Here is a 16,985-nt window from a genome sequence, read left to right as displayed (position 1 = left end):
GTAAGTGCTCTTGCTTCTTCTATGGCTTGGCCTGGGGTGGGGAGGCAGAGAGGTGGCCCCTTGGGGTTGATCAGGAACCATGGGACCATCTTGGTTCTGCTTTGAGAACCAGAGAGAGGCGGGTCAGGAGCCTTATTCATGGGACCCACATGCTCTCCATGAACCTGTTACTCCTGGGGGTCTGGGTCTGCCTCCTCTGAGCCCAGACCTCTTCACTGCAGCCCAGAGGTGCCTAATCCCCAGTGTCTGCCCTGCTTTGCAGTGTGGGCCAGCCACCTGTGCTGGGACAGGGGTTGCCCCTCTACGGTAGCAAGGCTGTTGGGGTCAGGTTCACTGTTAGGACCCCCCCCCATACCCTGTTTGATGCCCTTCCTCCTTATGCCCCCAGTGGGGCTGTGCAGAAGGTCCTGGGCTGGGAGCAAGTGCGAACCCAGCTCCCAGGGCCTGTGAAGGGAGGGAGGAAAGGAGCTGGGCAGCTCCACCACCTTGTGATGCTGGGCTTGTCCCCACCGTCCCCTCTGTGTCTTGAGAGCTGCTGACACTGACCTCCCTAGGGCCTTTGTGCTGATGGCTGCGGAGATCGGGTTGTGGGTGATTCTGCGTCCAGGCCCCTACATCTGCAGTGAGATTGACCTCGGGGGCTTGCCCAGGTGAGTGGGACTGTGAGTCCAGAGTTGTGGTTGTAGTAAAGTTTATTTGTTGGCTTTACTAAACATAAAACTTCAGTCTAATAACAAATGAGCACATCCTCTGTGTCTTGCACTGTTATTTGCTTTATATACATTGTCTCAGGCAGGGGTTGCAGTAGTATGGTGAGGTGTAGGTGCTCTTGTAATCCCCATTTTATAGACGACACATCGTGCTGGTGCTCTGGGTGTGTGGCCAAGAGTGTGCAGGGGGAGAGGAAGCATCAGGATGATCATAGTCTCTTTTCACTGGAGGGAGCTATGCCCAACTCTGGCGTGTGGTGGGAAGAATAGGGGGAAGCCTTAGACACTGAAGAATGGGTTTGTTCTAACCATGTCTGATTTTTCTCTTAGTTTGTCAGTGGAAGACCAAATTCTCTGTACTAAGAACCTTCAGTCCCCCTCCTTTCCCTCTCATTTTTCTTTGCCTGTTCTCTCATCTGTGATGCTTGCCCTCAATGCAAACAACTAACGTTCAGGGTGAGAATTCAAGAATGCTCTTCTGTTACTGTCACAAGCTGACAGGACTGCCCATTTAGTCCATGGCTCTGCTCCAGGTGAGCACTTTTACTTTCCTTTGTCAGGTAAAAGAATTACTTTTCTCCAAGATGAGCTTGTTCTCCCATCCCAGCTCAGGAGCAGAAAATACCTGACCTTGAAGAAAAGGGTGCCTTAGAGGAGAAGCAGTTCATGGTGCAGGTTAGCTGGATCCCTGCCCAGTACTTGACAGGTGATCTGGAGGTGTGCTTACTGGCTTATAAGCTCTTACTCTGTGCTAGAAGTCTCAGCTCTTAGAGGAAAGGCAACCTCTGCCTAAGGTGTATACACTGTGCTCAAGAAAAATGTTTTTAATGAACTGAACAAGAATAGAGGAGAGTATTCAACAAAAGGTTAAACTACCTCTCATTAAGATGTGGGAGTGCAAGTCTTGATAGTAAGTTGTAAAGTGTCATGTCGATGGAGTTGGTATCTTTTCTTCTAAATCTCTGAGAATGGTCCAAAAACCTGACATGGACCCATCCCTTCAGGACCCCTGAGTGCTCCAGGACCATGGACATGAACTCAAAGGATGTAAAACTGCCAAAGCCCCACCCCCACTTACCCTCACCTTTACCCTCCCACCTCAGACACTGAGCTTGTCCCTTTTGGCCCCCAGCTGGTTGCTGCAAGACCCCAAGATGATATTGAGAACAACCTACAAGGGCTTTGTTGAAGCAGTTGATAAGTATTTTGACCACCTGATTTCCAGAGTTGTTCCTCTCCAGGTAAAGCAAATTTCCTGTTCCTTCTTTTATTTATTTTTTTTTTAAGATTTTATTTATTTATTTGAGAGAGAGACAGAGAGAGCACAAGCAGGTGGTGGGGCAGAGGGAAAGGGAGAAGCAGGCTCCCCACTGAGCAGGGAGCCCGATGTGGGACTCGATCCCAGGATACTGGGATCACGACCTGAGCCAAAGGCAGATGCTTAACCGACTGAGCCACCCAGGCACCCCTCCTGTTCCTTCTTTCTTATCTTTGCTTTAGGAAATTGTTTTTCTGGCTTGTTCACAGAATAGGCCATGCCCAGTCTTTATGAGAATTGAAGGTGACATTCTTGCAATTTTCGATTCTAGACCCTCGTCTTAAGTACAGCCTTTACCCCAAGGTTTCTAGAAAGACACACATCGTACAAGGGACTGACAAAGGGTGTTCATTTGTGGTTGTCATTGTTCTGAATGTACTCGATATTCATTAAGCTCACTGACCTTCATACTGCTTATTTTTACTCTTAAATTATCTTTGTTGTTTTAAATAGTTAATACAGGTCCTTGGTGATAAAACTCAAAAGAGTATAAAAGAGTTAATGGTGAAATAATTCTCCCCTCTTACCCTGAGCCAAAGCCATTCAATTTCCTTTTCAGAAGATAATCAATTTTGCCAGATTTTTGTGTGTCTTTCCAGAGATTTCCTACACATATAGAAGCAAGTTATTTATACATACACTTACACATGTGTATGTGTATTTATGCATACTTTTTAATAAAAAATACACAATTCCCACTGAACTTTTTTTTCACTTAAAAATATATTTTTGAAACCCATTCTTTTTAATATCTGCATAGTATCCCACAATTTGGATATATCGTGATTCATTTAACTAGTACCTCATCATGGACATTTGATTTTTCAAGTTTATGCTATAATGCATAACTTGGCTTATATGTCATTTTGTACCTGTGTGAGTATATTTGTTATTGCTATTTACATTCCAGTTTGTTTTAGTTTCATGAATGCACAGAGCACAGACACCATGCATTTTCCTTTCTTCATGGAGTCTCCAGATCTTATGCAAGGTACCCACAGCACACAGACCAGTCTGTGATAAAAAAAAACATATACCCTGCAGTCTGCAAGGCAGCAATTGTTTGGTCATTATGTTTGATTTTTAAAATACAACTCTCTTCCAAAGAAGAGGAGACACATGGCTATTATTTAAATAAAAATAAATCTTATTTTGAGAGCATATATCTTGATAAAACTTGAGAGGGGATAAAAACCAATTATTAGGTAGTAGACCAATAGCTTATTATCTTAGGCTCTTTTTTTGGGGGGGAAATATGATGCAGATCTAGCCCTTTGTAACTAATTCTCAATTGTGAATTATGAGTTATTCTTAGAATAATTTTAAAGAAAAGAAACTGTGGATTAGGAATGGAAATAAAGGGAAAGACAGATTAGGAATAATGTCTCTGCAGTACAGCTTTAGGAGAGATGAGCAATGCTGCGGGGAAGAAGACATCATCGTTAGGATTAAACTCTGGGTCTCTTAGGCGGAATTGAGGTACATCTTTCATTAGAAGGGCTAAAAACCATATGTTTCTGGCTGCATTTCTGCCAAATAGGTGGGACCAGATGCAGGAGCAAAAATCTCTGAGCCTTAAAGCTAGAAAGACTTTGGATGTTTGGCTGGAAGTTCAGGCACAAGTAGAAATGCCACATACCATTAGTACAGATGCAGCAAGCAACGTGAATTTACAAACACCCCACTGAAATCATGAGGTAGGAAATCCCAGGAAACTTTTCAAAAGCAAGGAATTTTAAGTGCAAATGAAATTTATGGGGCTTATCATTACTAAATTGTTAGTATTTAAGGTTTTCTATTTGGTTATCCTGTTTTAATTATTACATTTAAGTAATTTTTAGAGTGTCTTTACTATTTCACTTGGGACTTTCACCCTTCTAACGCTGTTTGTTTTGTAAGGTCAACTGTGAATTTATGACGCAGTTTTTAGAAATCTCACCCTCCAGGTTGGGGAGAAGATATGGTTCAATAATACAAACAATTTTTCTTAATTCATCAGTGTGGAATACTTATGTTCCCTTAATGGGTAATTACTGAGCACCTGCTCTGTGCCAGATGCTGTGTAGGAGCTAAGCTTCCAATGGTGAGAAGGACAGACATGGTTCCTGCCCCATGGAGACAAATGACCACTTACAACATGAGGGATAGTTGCTGCAGTGGAAGAAGTGCAGGACAGCCCTCACAGGGTAGCAACAAGGGAGGAAGGGAGGCTCAGGGCATGGCTTTCCAGAAAAAGTAACTTAAACAGTGACCTGAGGCATGGGCAGGCATTAGCAATGGTCAGGAGGATCCAATGGGTAAGGATCAGAGAGCAAGAGACAGAATGAGGAGTTTGAAGAGCTGGAAGTAGAAAGTAAGGTGGGAAAGAGGCAAAAGATGAGGCTGTAGAGGAAAACCCACCACACATGCTCACTCTCTTCTGTTCCAACACAGGGGCATGCTCATTCTCTTCTGTCCCATTGTCCAAAAGGGAATACCTCTCTCTAAAATTGGCATTTACTCTGTAGGCAATAGGAACCATGTGCGGGGTGGAGTGGTCAGGCTGTCAAGAGCTCACTCTGCCTTCAGTATGGAGAGGCCTCTGCACTTGAGTGTGGAAGGACATTGAAAGATTAATTAAAAAGTGAAACTTATAATGTCAGTATAATTTCAACTAGGTTACTGTTGGTGACACATGGCACGACGGCATTGGAAGAATTACTGTGGTGGTTTGAGGGGTGGAGTCGAAGTGAGAAAGCAAAGCAAAAAAACCAAACCAAATAAAACAAAGTGAGAAAGCAGAGAAAATTGAGTGTAGACAACCGGTAACTCTTTTAAGAAACAGGGCTCTTAAAAAGGGGAGAGCAAGAGAACTGTGGGTGGGATAACAGTCCTGGGTGCTCTCCCTCTCCAATGTGAGGGTTCCGAATACGTTTCCATGATGCTGGAGGTCAGTTGATTTGGAAGGAGAGGTTGAAAGTACAGAAGGTAGAGGGAACAGGGCAGAGAGTAGGAAGCAGGGAGACTCCACGCACGAGTGGTGGCGTTATCCTAAGGCAGGAGGGGGAAGGAACACCTCTTTCATTTGCTGGGGAAAGTGGATAGGGTGGGCAATGAAGCAGGGGAGTTTGTAGGTTTGAGATTCATATTTAAGCAGATAATTAGTATGAGAAATACAGGGAAAACTGTGGGAGTTGCTTATCTCCAAAGTCTAGGGAAGACAGGACTCTGTGCAACAGCTGAAGTGCCTGGAGGTGATTGACTCCAGGACCTGGGGGAAGAGAGGGAGCACCAAAGGAACATGAGGTAACTACTTGGATCAAAGCTTACCGCACCAGGTGTGTGATCTTAGCAGCAAACTCAGAGACTCCAGGCTTTTCCCACACGTAGCTTCACATTTCCCCTTGATTTGCTTGTTTCTCAGTACCACAGGGGAGGCCCCATCATTGCAGTGCAGGTGGAGAATGAATATGGTTCATTTGCCAAGGATAAAGATTACATGCCTTATGTTCAAAAGGTAAGAGACACTTGATGTGTCCTCATATTTACATGCTTCCTTCCTCACTCTGTCATTTTTACAGGCATGCATTTTCAAGGCCCTGCTGCATGGGTGACCCTGTGGTAGGTGCTATGGGTCTCATCACTATGTTGAGAAAACTGGATCTCACTATGTGAGATCAAGTTCAGTGTCTCTGTGAATCTGCAGTGTTGTCAAGATGTACTCAGATAACTTTATTAGGAGATAAAACATGATGTGGAAAGATTATATCTTTCTCTTGCTATTTCTATGACCCATAATTCTCCTTAAATCTGGGGGCTGGTAAATTTACATCCATAGTAAATAATGCTTCATGAACTTAATGACGACGGCTCTCATCCTGCAGCTTTCTGACCTGTAGTGTTAACATTCTTTCTTCTGTTGCCTTTGCTCCTCCATGGGGGGGGGGGGGGGGGATGTCTCAGGCCAGGGAACAACTGCAGTCTTGCCTGGTTGCCTTTCTGATGGGTCAGGACCCTTCCCGTCCCTGATTTCCCACAGTGAAGAAGCTGATGAGTTTCGAGTGTAAACTGGACCTCCTCCCCAGGTTGCTAAGCAAAATGCGGGGTCGCATGTTAGCTGTGTCCACACAGAGACCCCTAGGAGGGACGACCCAGAAGGCAGTGGGGAAGAGCTGCCTCCTGGGCAAGGAAGAGTGAGCAGGTCACAAGAGGGGGAGGAGGGCAGTGCTGGGCTCCCTGGACATCCTGGCTCCTCCCACAGAGCTCTGGCCTCCGGGGCTGGACAGGCTCTGTGAGGGACTCCCTGCCTCTAACTTTTCTCAGGGGCATCACGTTAGACCCCCTCAAATCAGTCTCATTCAGCTAGCATTGTTTTTTCTTGACTTTCAAAATTTACTACTTGACTACCCCGCCAGGTCTGGACATGGCTTAGTGAATATGTAAGACACACAGCTGGGGTCCTCTTGCCCTCTGGTCATCTGTCTGCTCCTCAGCCCTTAGTAAATGCAGTTTGCAAATTAGATTCCACCCTCCTTCCCTGAAGCCATGACAGGCTTTCTTGCTTCCTTTGAGTGTCCAGGTAGGACCCAAGTTTTATGAAGTTTATCTGTGATCCCCACAGCCTTGGCCTCTTTCCTTCAAGCACCAAGTGCTTCAAAACCTTCTCTCTTTCTCTTGGATTTAGAGCCTCCCTCAAGTGCTTCCTCATAAAAGTCAGCCTTGGGGTTTTCCCCTTGAGACTGTGACCATGGATGTCAGAGCTCCTGACTCAGCTGCTCTTGTGGTCATCCCTGGGAACAAAACAGGTTGGGACAGAGACCAAGGTTCCCCTAATTTACTGAATGGCAGATGGTCAGACTCTAAATTCAAACCTTTCTCTCTAGCTCACACATTGCCCAAGTGAGCCCAAGCTATATTTTTCCCTAATTTCCTTATGCTTCCTTCTTCTCATGGGAGCAAGGGAAGTAGGTTCATTTTGTCCAGTTTTCTCAACAGGCCCTGCTGGAAAGAGGGATTGTGGAACTGCTTGTGACCTCGGATGATACAGAAAATGTGCTAAAAGGCCACATAAAAGGAGGTACAAATTTAGACTTATTTTAAGGAAGAACTGAGGCTCTTCACCAGCCAGTTTGAATCTTGAACCAAGTATATCTCAGATGTCTACATTGGAATGGACTCCAGAAACTTGATACTGATAAGGACTCAAGGTCCAAGTGAAGAGCTCACACACCAACCCCATCTCTTTCCCTCAGTCATGTTGTCTTTAAACAGAGCTATAATTGAGATCTTCTGGTCTCAGTACACTTTTCCATCTTTCATAATTTTTCCATGGGCTAAGAATCTGGATTGGTGCTGGGCATGGCTTAGAATCCCAGTCTTCTCCACCAATGTGGAGAGCCACATGGAGAAACAGAAGATAGACGTGTGTCAGGAAGATGGCCTAGGCCAAGTTCTAGTCCTGGGATCTTATAGCTGGAAACTCACTGTGGACTCTGAGTAGAGTTCATCCTAGAGGGTGAAGTAACAGAACAGTTCAGACCAGAATCATAAGGTGATGATAGTGAGGGAAATGACCATGGTATTATCAGCAGCCATTGGAGTCCGAGGGAGTATCTGTCAGGTAGTCCTCAGTTCAAGACCAGTTACTTCCATATATTGCTGTTTTCCCCTCCTTTTTGGTGGCTCTTCCCCTCACTACTATGGTACAGGGGGAAGTGTGCTGAACTTGGGTCAGGAGACTTGTATTCAGTTCCTAGGTCTAATCAAATTGTATGGTCTTGGCCTGTTCTACTTCTCTACACAAAATGTGGTTAATTTTAACTGCCCTTCTTATCTTGCATTGTCCTTGCAAGTGTCTAGTGATGTGAGGACTTATATGGCAGCCCTTTGTACTTTGCAAAGTGGAATATAAGTAGTGTCTCATTATCCTTACTAATTAGCACGCCTTCCTTCTGTGTGCCAGGGCCTCCAGCTATCCCCTGGTGGCACTGGCACAGTACCTCATGCAGCACCTGCTCTTCTCTCTGTAGTTCTGGCCACCATCAATGTGAACACATTTGAGAAGAGTGCTTTCGAGCAGCTTTCCCTCCTGCAGGTAAGGATGTCTTAGAGATGAAGAGTCTTTGCTCCTTTGCCTGCCCAATCCTCCCTAGCCTGTGCAGCTGGTGTTCAATGAGAACAGGCCCGGCAAGGTAACTCCTGCTTCCCTCCACCCCCCAGGGCCTCAGCTGGGTTCCAAAGCAATTTGGGGAGTTTATGCCTTTTGTCATGGGGAATGAAGAGGAAGTCCTGCTTCCATCACCGCTGTTAGTGAAGCACCTCATGGAGATGACTAGAGGGAAAGTGAGGGGATTATGTGGGGTAAATCAAAGGGAGATGATGTTCCTTTTTCTCTGCAAGGACAGAGCTCAGAAATTGGCTATATACATTGCTGAGAGAGGACTCATACCTAGCTTTGCTGGAGTCAGCCTATTTTAGCCAGACTGCAAATTATGGAAGTGAATAACTGTTGTACATGAATTCATTAACAACCATGGATGGAGTAGTTCCTATTTCCTCTCAGTGGGTTGGTTGTCCCTTGTGATAGTTTCAAAGATGGACAAATCATGGTCCATGCCTTTGGGAATTATATTCTTTCTTCACAGAACAGCTAGATTGAGCTCTTAAAGACCAAACTGATTATGGTTTCCTCTGCTTAACACACTTTCCTGGGTCTCCTTTGTGCCCAGGATAATATCCAAAGCTGGTGCCATGGCTGGCGAGGCCTGGTATGACCTGATGCAGTCTTCCTTTCCAGGCTCAGCCCATACTGCTCTTCTCCCTTAGGCAGGAAAGCCTTCTTCAGTACTGCAAAGTAAGGGGTGCACTGCTCACGTGGCCAGAGCCTCCTGAGGTGCTTCCTCTGCCTTACACCCTCCTACACAAGTTTTAATTAAAGAACAAATTAATCTTATTTCCTCTTCTCGCTAATTTCTACACATCTTCTGACCTAGTAAATGGAAGGGACTCTGCCAGGGCTGGCTCCATGGCTATCTATTTTTTAATGGCTGTAGTAAGTCTCTTTTTTTTGTTGTTGGTTCTTTTTCTCTTGTCACTTTTAAAAATTTTTTTAAATTTTAAATTATTATTATTTTTTAAAATTTATTTATTTTTATTTTATTTTTTTAAAAATTTTATTATGTTATGTTAGTCACCATACAATACATCATTGGTTTTTGATGTGGTGATTCACGATCCATTGTTTTCATATAACACCCAGTGTTCCATGCAGTACGTGCCCTCCTTAATACCCATCACCGGGCTAACCAATTCCCCCTCCCCTCCCCTCTAAAACCCTGTTTGTTTCTCAGAGTCCATAGTCTCTCATGGCTCAGCTCTCCCTCCAATTCCACCCCCCATTTTTCCCTTCCTTCTCCTAATGTCCTCCATGCTATTCCTTATGTTCCACAAATAAGTGAAACCATGTGATAATTGACTTTCTCTGCTTGACTTATTTCACTTAGCATAATCTCCTCCAGTCCCATCCATGTTGATGTAAAAGTTGGGTATTCATCTTTTCTGATGGCTGAGTAATAGTCCATTGTATATATGGACCACATCTTCTTTATCCATTCATCTGTTGAAGGGCATCTCGGCTCTTTCCACAGTTTGGCTATTGCGGACATTGCTGCTATGAACATTGAGGTGCATATGGCCCTTCTTTTCACTACATCTGTGTCTTTGGGGTAAATACCCAGGAGTGCAATTGCTGGGTCATAGGGTAGCTCTATTTTTAAATTTTTGAGGAACCTCCACACTGTTTTCCAAAGTGGCTGTACCAGCTTGCATTCCCACCAACAGTGTAAGAGGGTTCCCCTTTCTCCACAACCTCTCCAACATTTGTTGTTTCTTTCCCTGTCCATTTTTGCCATTCTAACTGGTGTAAGGTGGTATCTCAGTGTGGTTTTGATTTGGATTTCCCTGATGGCTAATGATGATGAACATTTTTTCATGTGTCTGTTAGCCATTTGTATGTCTTCTTCAGAGAAGTGTCTGTTCATCTCTTCTGCCCAGTTTTTGACTTGATTATTTGTTTTTTGGGTGTTGAGTTTGAGAAGTTCTTTATAGATCTGGGATACCAGCCCTTTATCTGTAGTTTCATTTGCAAATATCTTCTCCCATTCTGTAGGTTGCGTCTTTGTTTTGTTGACTGTTTCCTTTGCTGTGCAGAAGCTTTTTATCTTGATGAAGTCCCAAAAGTTCATTTTTGCTTTTGTTTCACTAGCTTTTGGAGATGTATCTTGAAAGAAGTTGCTGTGGGCGATGTCAAAGAGGTTACTGCCTATGTTCTCCTCTAGGATTTGGATGGATTCCTGTCTCACATTGAGGTCTTTCATCCACTTTGAGTTTATCTTTGTGAATGGTGTTAGAGAATGGTCGAGTTTCATTCTTCTGCATGTGGCTGTCCAATTTTCCCAGCACCATTTATTGAAGACACTGTCTTTTTTCCATTGCATGTTTTTTCCTGCTTTGTCAAAGATTATTTGACCATAGAGTTTAGGGTCCATATCTGGGTTCTCTATTCTGTTCCGTTGGTCTGTATGTCTGTTTTTGTGCCAGTACCATGCTGTCTTGGTGATCACAGCTTTGTAATATAGCTTGAAATCAGGCAATGTGATGCCCCCAGCTTTGTTTTTCTTTTTCAACATTTCCTTGGCGATTCGGGGTCTTTTCTGATTCCATACAAATTTTAGGATTGTTTGTTCCAGCACTTTGAAAAATGTTATTGGAATTTTGATCGGGATGGCATTGAAGGTATAGATTGCTCTGGGTGGCATAAGCATTTTAACAATGTTTATTCTTCCGATCCACAAGCATGGAATATTTTTCCATCTTTTTGTGTCCTCTTCAATTTCTTTCATGAGTGTTTTGTAGTTCCTAGAGTATAGATCCTTTACCTCTTTGGTTAGGTTTATTCTGAGGTATCTTATGGTTTTTGGTGCTATTGTAAATGGAATCGTTTCTCTAATTTCTCTTTCTACAGTTGCATTGTCAGTGTATAAGAAAGCAACTGATTTCTGTGCATTGATTTTGTATCCTGCCACATTACTGAATTGCTGGATGAGTTCTAGTAATTTGGGAGTGGAGTCTTTTGGGTTTTCCACATAAAGTATCATGTTGTCTGAGAAAAGAGAGAGCTTGACTTCTTCTTTGCCAATTTGAATACCTTTTATTTCTTTTTGTTGTCTGATTGCTGTTGCTAGGACCTCTAGTACTATGTTGAAAAATAGTGGCAAGAGTGGGCATCCTTGACGTGTTCCTGATCTTTTTTTTTTTTTTTTTTTTTTTTTAAAGATTTTATTTATTTATTTGAGAGAGAGAATGAGAGAGAGAGAGAACACATGAGAGGGGATAGGGTCAGAGGACGAAGCAGACTCCCTGCCAAGCAGTGAGCCCGATGCGGGACTCGATCCAGGGACTCCAGGATCATGACCTGAGCCGAAGGCAGTCGCTTAACCAACTGAGCCACCCAGGCGCCCGACGTGTTCCTGATCTTAAGGGAAAGGCTCTCAGCTTTTCCCCATTGAGGATGATATTCACTGTGGGTTTTTCATAGATGGATTTTATGAACTTGAGGAATGTTCCCTCTATCCCTATACTCTGAAGGGTTTTAATCAGGAAATGATGTTGTATTTTGTCAAATGCTTTTTCTGCATCAATTGAGAGGACCATATGGTTCTTCTCCCTCCTCTTATTAATGTGTTCTATCACATTGATTGATTTGTGAATGTTGAACCACCCTTGCATCCCGGGGGTAAATCCCACTTGGTCGTGGTGGATAATCCTTTTAATGTATTGTTGGATCCTATTAGCTAGGATTTTGTTGAGGATTTTGGAATCCATATTCATCAGGGATATCAGTCTGAAATTCTCCTTTTTGATGGGGTCTTTGCCTGGTTTGGGGATTAAGGTAATGCTGGCCTCATAGAATGAGTTTGGAAGTTTTCCTTCTGTTTCTATTTTTTGAAACAGCTTCAGTAGAATAGGTATTATTTCTTCTTTGAATGTTTGCTAGAATTCCCCAGGGAATCCATCAGGCCCTGGACTCTTGTATTTTGGGAGGTTTTTGATCACTGCTTCAATCTCATTACTGGTCATTGGCCTATTCAGGTTGTCAATTTCTTCCTGTTTCAGTCTTGGCAGCTTATAGGTTTCCAGGAAGACCTCCATTTCATCCAGATTGCTCAGTTTTTTGGCATATAGTTGTTGATAATAATTTCTAATAATTGTTTCTATTTCCTTGGTGTTAGTCGTGATCTCTCCCCTTTCATTCATAATTTTATTAACTTGGGTCTTTTCTCTTTTCTTTTGGGTAAGTCTGGCCAGTGGTTTATCGATCTTATTAATTCTTTCAAAGAACCAGCTTCTAGTTTCGTTGATCTGATCTACTGTGTTTCTGGTTTCTAATTCATTGATTTCTGCTCTAATTTTAATTATTTCTCTTCTAATGCGTGGCTTAGGTATCATTTGTTGCTTTTTCTCTAGTTCTTTAAGGTGTAGAGTTAGTTGGTGAATTCGGGATTTTTCTATTTTTTTGAGTGAGGCTTGGATGGCTATGTATTTCCCCCCTTAGGACCGCCTTTGCAGTATCCCATAGGTTTTGGACCAATGTGTTTTCGTTCTCATTGGTTTCCATGAATTGTTTAAGTTCTTCTTTGATTTCCTCATTGACCCAAACATTCTTGAGCAGAGTGGTCTTTAGCTTCCAAGTGTTTGAATTTCTGCCAAATTTTTTCTTGTGATTGAGTTCCAGTTTTAGAGCATTGTGGTCTGAGAATATGCAGGGAATAATCTCAGTCTTTTGGTATTGGTTGAGACCTGATTTGTCACCCAGTATGTGGTCTATTCTGGAGAAAGTTCCCCATGTGCGCTCGAGAAGAATGAGTATTCTGTTGTTTTAGGGTGGAATGTTCTGTAAATATCTATGAGGTCTATCTGGTCCAGTGTATCATTCAAAGCTCTTGTTTCCTTGTTGATTTTCTGCTTAGATGATCTGTCCATTGCTGAGAGTGGAGTATTGAGGTCTCCTACAATTAACGTATTGTTATCAATATGACTCTTTATTTTGGTTAACAGTTGGCTTATGTAGATGGCTGCTCCCATGTTGGGGGCATAGATATTTACAATTGTTAGATCTTCTTGTTGGACAGACCCTTTAAGAATGATATAGTGTCCTTCTGTGTCTCTAATTACAGACTTTAGTTTAAAATCTAATTTCTCTGATATAAAAATTGTTACCCCAGCTTTCTTTTGAGGTCTGCTGGCATGGAAGATGGATCTCCATCCCTTCACTTTCAGTCTGGATGTATCTTTAGGTTCAAAATGAGTCTCTTGTAGGCAGCATATGGATGGGTCCTGTCTTTTTATCCAATCTGCAACCCTGTGCCATTTTATGGGAGCATTTAGGCCATTCACGTTGAGAGTGATTATTGAAAGATGTGAATTAATTGTCATGTTGCCTGTGAAGATGTTGTTTTTATAGATTGTCCCTGTAAATTTCTGTTGTATATCACTCTTGGGGTCTTTCTCCTTTTATAGAACCCCCCTTAATATTTCTTGCAGGGCCGGCTTAGTGGTCACATATTCTTTCAGTTTCTGCCGGTCGTGGAAGCTCTGCATCTCTCCATCCATTCTAAATGACAGCCTTGCCGGATAAGGTATTCTTGGCTGCATGTTCTTCTCATTTAGCACCTTGAATATGTCTTGCCAGGCCTTTCTGGCTTGCCAGGTCTCTGTGGATAGGTCTGATGTTATTCTGATGTTCCTCCCTTTGTACATAAGGAATCTCTTCCCCCTAACTGCCCTTAAGATTGTTTCCTTGGTTCTAAGATTTGCAAGTTTTACTATTACATGCCAGGGTGTTGGCCTGTTTTCCTTGATTTTCCTTGATCTTGGGAGGGGTCCTCTCTGCCTCTAGGACTCGAATGTTTCTTTCATTCCCCAGATTAGGGAAGTTCTCAGCTACGATTTGCTCAAATACATCTTTTAGTCCTCTTTCTCTCTCCACTCCCTCCAGGATTCCAATTATTCTGACATTGGAATGCTTCATGGTGTCACTTATTTCTCTGATTCTATTTTCATGGATTCTGAGATGTTTTTCCTTGGCCTCCTCTTTTCCCTTTTTATCTATTAAATGGTCTTCCAGGTCACTAATTCTTTCTTCTGCCTCACTTACCCTAGCTGTTACATTATCTAGATTAGATTGGATCTCATTGATAGCATTTTTAAGTTCTGCCAATTCACCTTTTATTTCTGCCCTTAGAGACTCTATGTTGCCATTAATTGATTTCTCCATTCTATCCATTGTCTTCGCAATTGCTAGCCTGAATTCCATCTCCGACATCTTGGTTATATCTGCATCCATTTGTAAATCTGCAGCATAAGTCATGATCTCTGAGTCTTTTCTATTTTGGGGGTTCCTCCTCCTAGTCATTCTGTTGATGGGTGTTTGAGGGAATGTATAGAGTCCAAATTATTGACCAGAACCCAAGCAAGATGCACCTGTTTTCTTGGGACCTTAGGGTTGCTGGCCTCTTTTTTCCCAGCCTGTCTTCTGGGGGAGGGGCCTGCCATGCTGTTACTCAGGTAACCCTGTTTGGGCGGAGTTGCCCTGCCCCCCTGTGGTGGGGGATGGGCTCAGCAGGAATCAGTTTTTGGGGCTCTTGTTCTCTGGCAGCTTTCCCTGGCTGCTTTCTGCATCTCTTCTGTGAGTCAGAGCAGAAGAGACCATTTCCAACCCTCTGCCTCAGAGCAGAGAGATCACAGTCTGTTCTTCAGTGAGCCCTCCAGGCCACATTGTCTCTGTTTCTGTCCGTGCTGCTATAAACTGCAGCGTCCTGGGTTGTGCGCCCCTCTGCAGTGCCCCCAGTCCTGCCTCCAGGTCGGGGCATGTCTCTGCCCTTTGTACTTCTAAAACCGCCAGCCGCTCCCAGTTCGCACAACCCCGCTACTCCGGGTTTCCGCCCCGGGGGCTGCAGTTCGTAGGCGCGACCCCTCCGCTCCGGGTTTTCACCCCGGGGGCTGCCCTAGAGTCCTTTCCCCACCGCTACTGGTCTGCGAGTCTGTGCCCCATCCCCAGCGCACGAGGCTGTCACTCACCTGCGGTGTAGGATCCCCATGGCCAGGCACCTGCCCGCTGCCCTTTATCCTCCAATATCTGCCCACGGAATCACAGCTCCCCGCTTCGTACCTCAAAACCAACCGCCTGGAATATTCTGTTTGTAGAGATCCAGATCTTCTTACATCTCAGGTTGGTTTCATGGGTACTCAGAGTGATCTGGTAGAGATCCAGCTCAATTCCAGGGACCAGTTGAAATAGGGTCCCCTACTCCTCCACCATCTTTCCTCCTAATCTGGTTTTCTTTTCTTATAATGTCTTTATTTTAGAATCGGTAATGCTGGCCTCATAAAATGAGCTTGGAAGTATTCCCTCCTTTTCTATTTTCTGGAAGAGGTTGTATAGAATCCATAGCATTTCTTACTTAATGTTTGGTAAAATTCACCAGTGAAACCATCTGGACCTGAAGTTTTCTTTTTAAAAAGACTTTTGTGTAGAATTTAATGTCTCTAATAGATGTAGCATAATTTAGATTATTTCTTCTTGAGCAAGTTTTGGTAGTTTGTGTCTTTTAAGGATTTATTCTATTCTATTTCATCTAAGTTTATGAATTCATGGGCACAGAGTTGTTTGTAATATTCTGTTGATATCCTTGTTATGTCTTTGTTGTCAGTGGTGGTGGCCCTTCTTTCATTCCTGATATTGGTAAGTTTGTGTCTTCTCTCTTTTTTATCTCAGTCATTGTGACTAGAAGTTTAACAGTTTTATTGATCTTTTCAGAGAATTAGCTTTTGGCTTTTTTTTTTTTTTTTTTTTTTGCTTTATTTTCTTCCTGTTCTCTATTTCATTGATTTCTTCTCTGATCTTTAGCATTTTCTATTTTGCTTCCTTTGGACTGAATCGGCTCTACTTTTTCTAGGTTGTTTGTTTGTTTGTTTGGTGGAAGCTTAGATTACTGACTTGAGAATTTTTTCTTTTCTAATATGAGCATTTATGGCTACAAATTTCCCTGAATGCACTGTTTGTTATGCTGTATTTTCATTTTCAAAAATGTTTCAAAAAATGTTCAAAACATTTTAAAATTTCCCTTTAGACTTCATCTTATTCTATGTATCAGAAGTATGTTGCTTAATTTTTGAATCCTTGGGGATTTTCCAGGTATTATTCTGTTGTTGATTTCTAGTTTAATACTGTTAAAATCCAAGAATATACTTGGCATGATTTCTGTTCTTTTACATTTGTTAAGTTTTGTTTTATGACTCATAATATGGTCAGTTTGGTGAATGTTCCATGTACACTTGAGAAGATGTGTATTTTGCATTTGTTTTAAAATTTCCATTAGCTTAAGTTGATTGATGGCACAGGTAATCTCTATTCTTACTGATTTTCTACTTACTTATTCTATCAATTATTAAGAGAAGAGTATTGATATCTCTAAATATAATTGTGGATTTATTTATTTGTCCTTTCAGATCTATCCACTTTTGTCTTTGTGTATTTTGAACCACTGTTTTTAGGTATGTACACATTTAGAATTGTTGTATTTTCTTGGAGAATTCACCCCTTTATCATTATGTAATGACCATCTTCCTTGTTTTGAAGTCTACTTTGACTGATATAAATATAGCTATTCAGGCTTTCTTTTGGTTAGTGGTTTGCATGATGTATTTTTCTTTATCCTTTTACTTTTTACCTTTCTTTTTTTTTAAGATTTTATTTATTTATTTGAGAGAGAGAGCACAAGCAGGGCGGAGGGGCAGAGGAAGAGGGAGAAGCAGGTTTCCCACTGAGCAGGGAGCCAGACTCGGGGCTGACCTGGGATCCTGGGATCCTGACCTGAGCTGTTAACTGACTGAGCCACCGAGATGCCCCAATTTTTACC

At 42.6% G+C, this 16,985-nt stretch overlaps 1 protein-coding gene across 1 annotated transcript in view; it reads left to right on the top strand.

Annotated features, from left to right (window-relative positions):
* The window catches only part of LOC118533091 (beta-galactosidase-1-like protein 3), a 98,568-nt gene that overhangs the window by 50,927 nt on the left and 30,656 nt on the right, over positions 1–16,985 (top strand). The window contains exons 5-9 of the mRNA XM_078057509.1: positions 555–650; positions 1,843–1,951; positions 5,432–5,524; positions 7,003–7,084; positions 8,037–8,101. Of these exons, the coding sequence (XP_077913635.1) occupies positions 555–650; positions 1,843–1,951; positions 5,432–5,524; positions 7,003–7,084; positions 8,037–8,101 (445 nt within the window). The remainder of the gene's footprint in view (positions 1–554; positions 651–1,842; positions 1,952–5,431; positions 5,525–7,002; positions 7,085–8,036; positions 8,102–16,985) is intronic.

The sequence above is a fragment of the Halichoerus grypus genome, chromosome 11 (genome assembly GCF_964656455.1).
Source record: "Halichoerus grypus chromosome 11, mHalGry1.hap1.1, whole genome shotgun sequence".
NCBI lineage: Eukaryota > Metazoa > Chordata > Mammalia > Carnivora > Phocidae > Halichoerus > Halichoerus grypus.
This window is presented reverse-complemented; position numbering and strand designations above follow the sequence as displayed.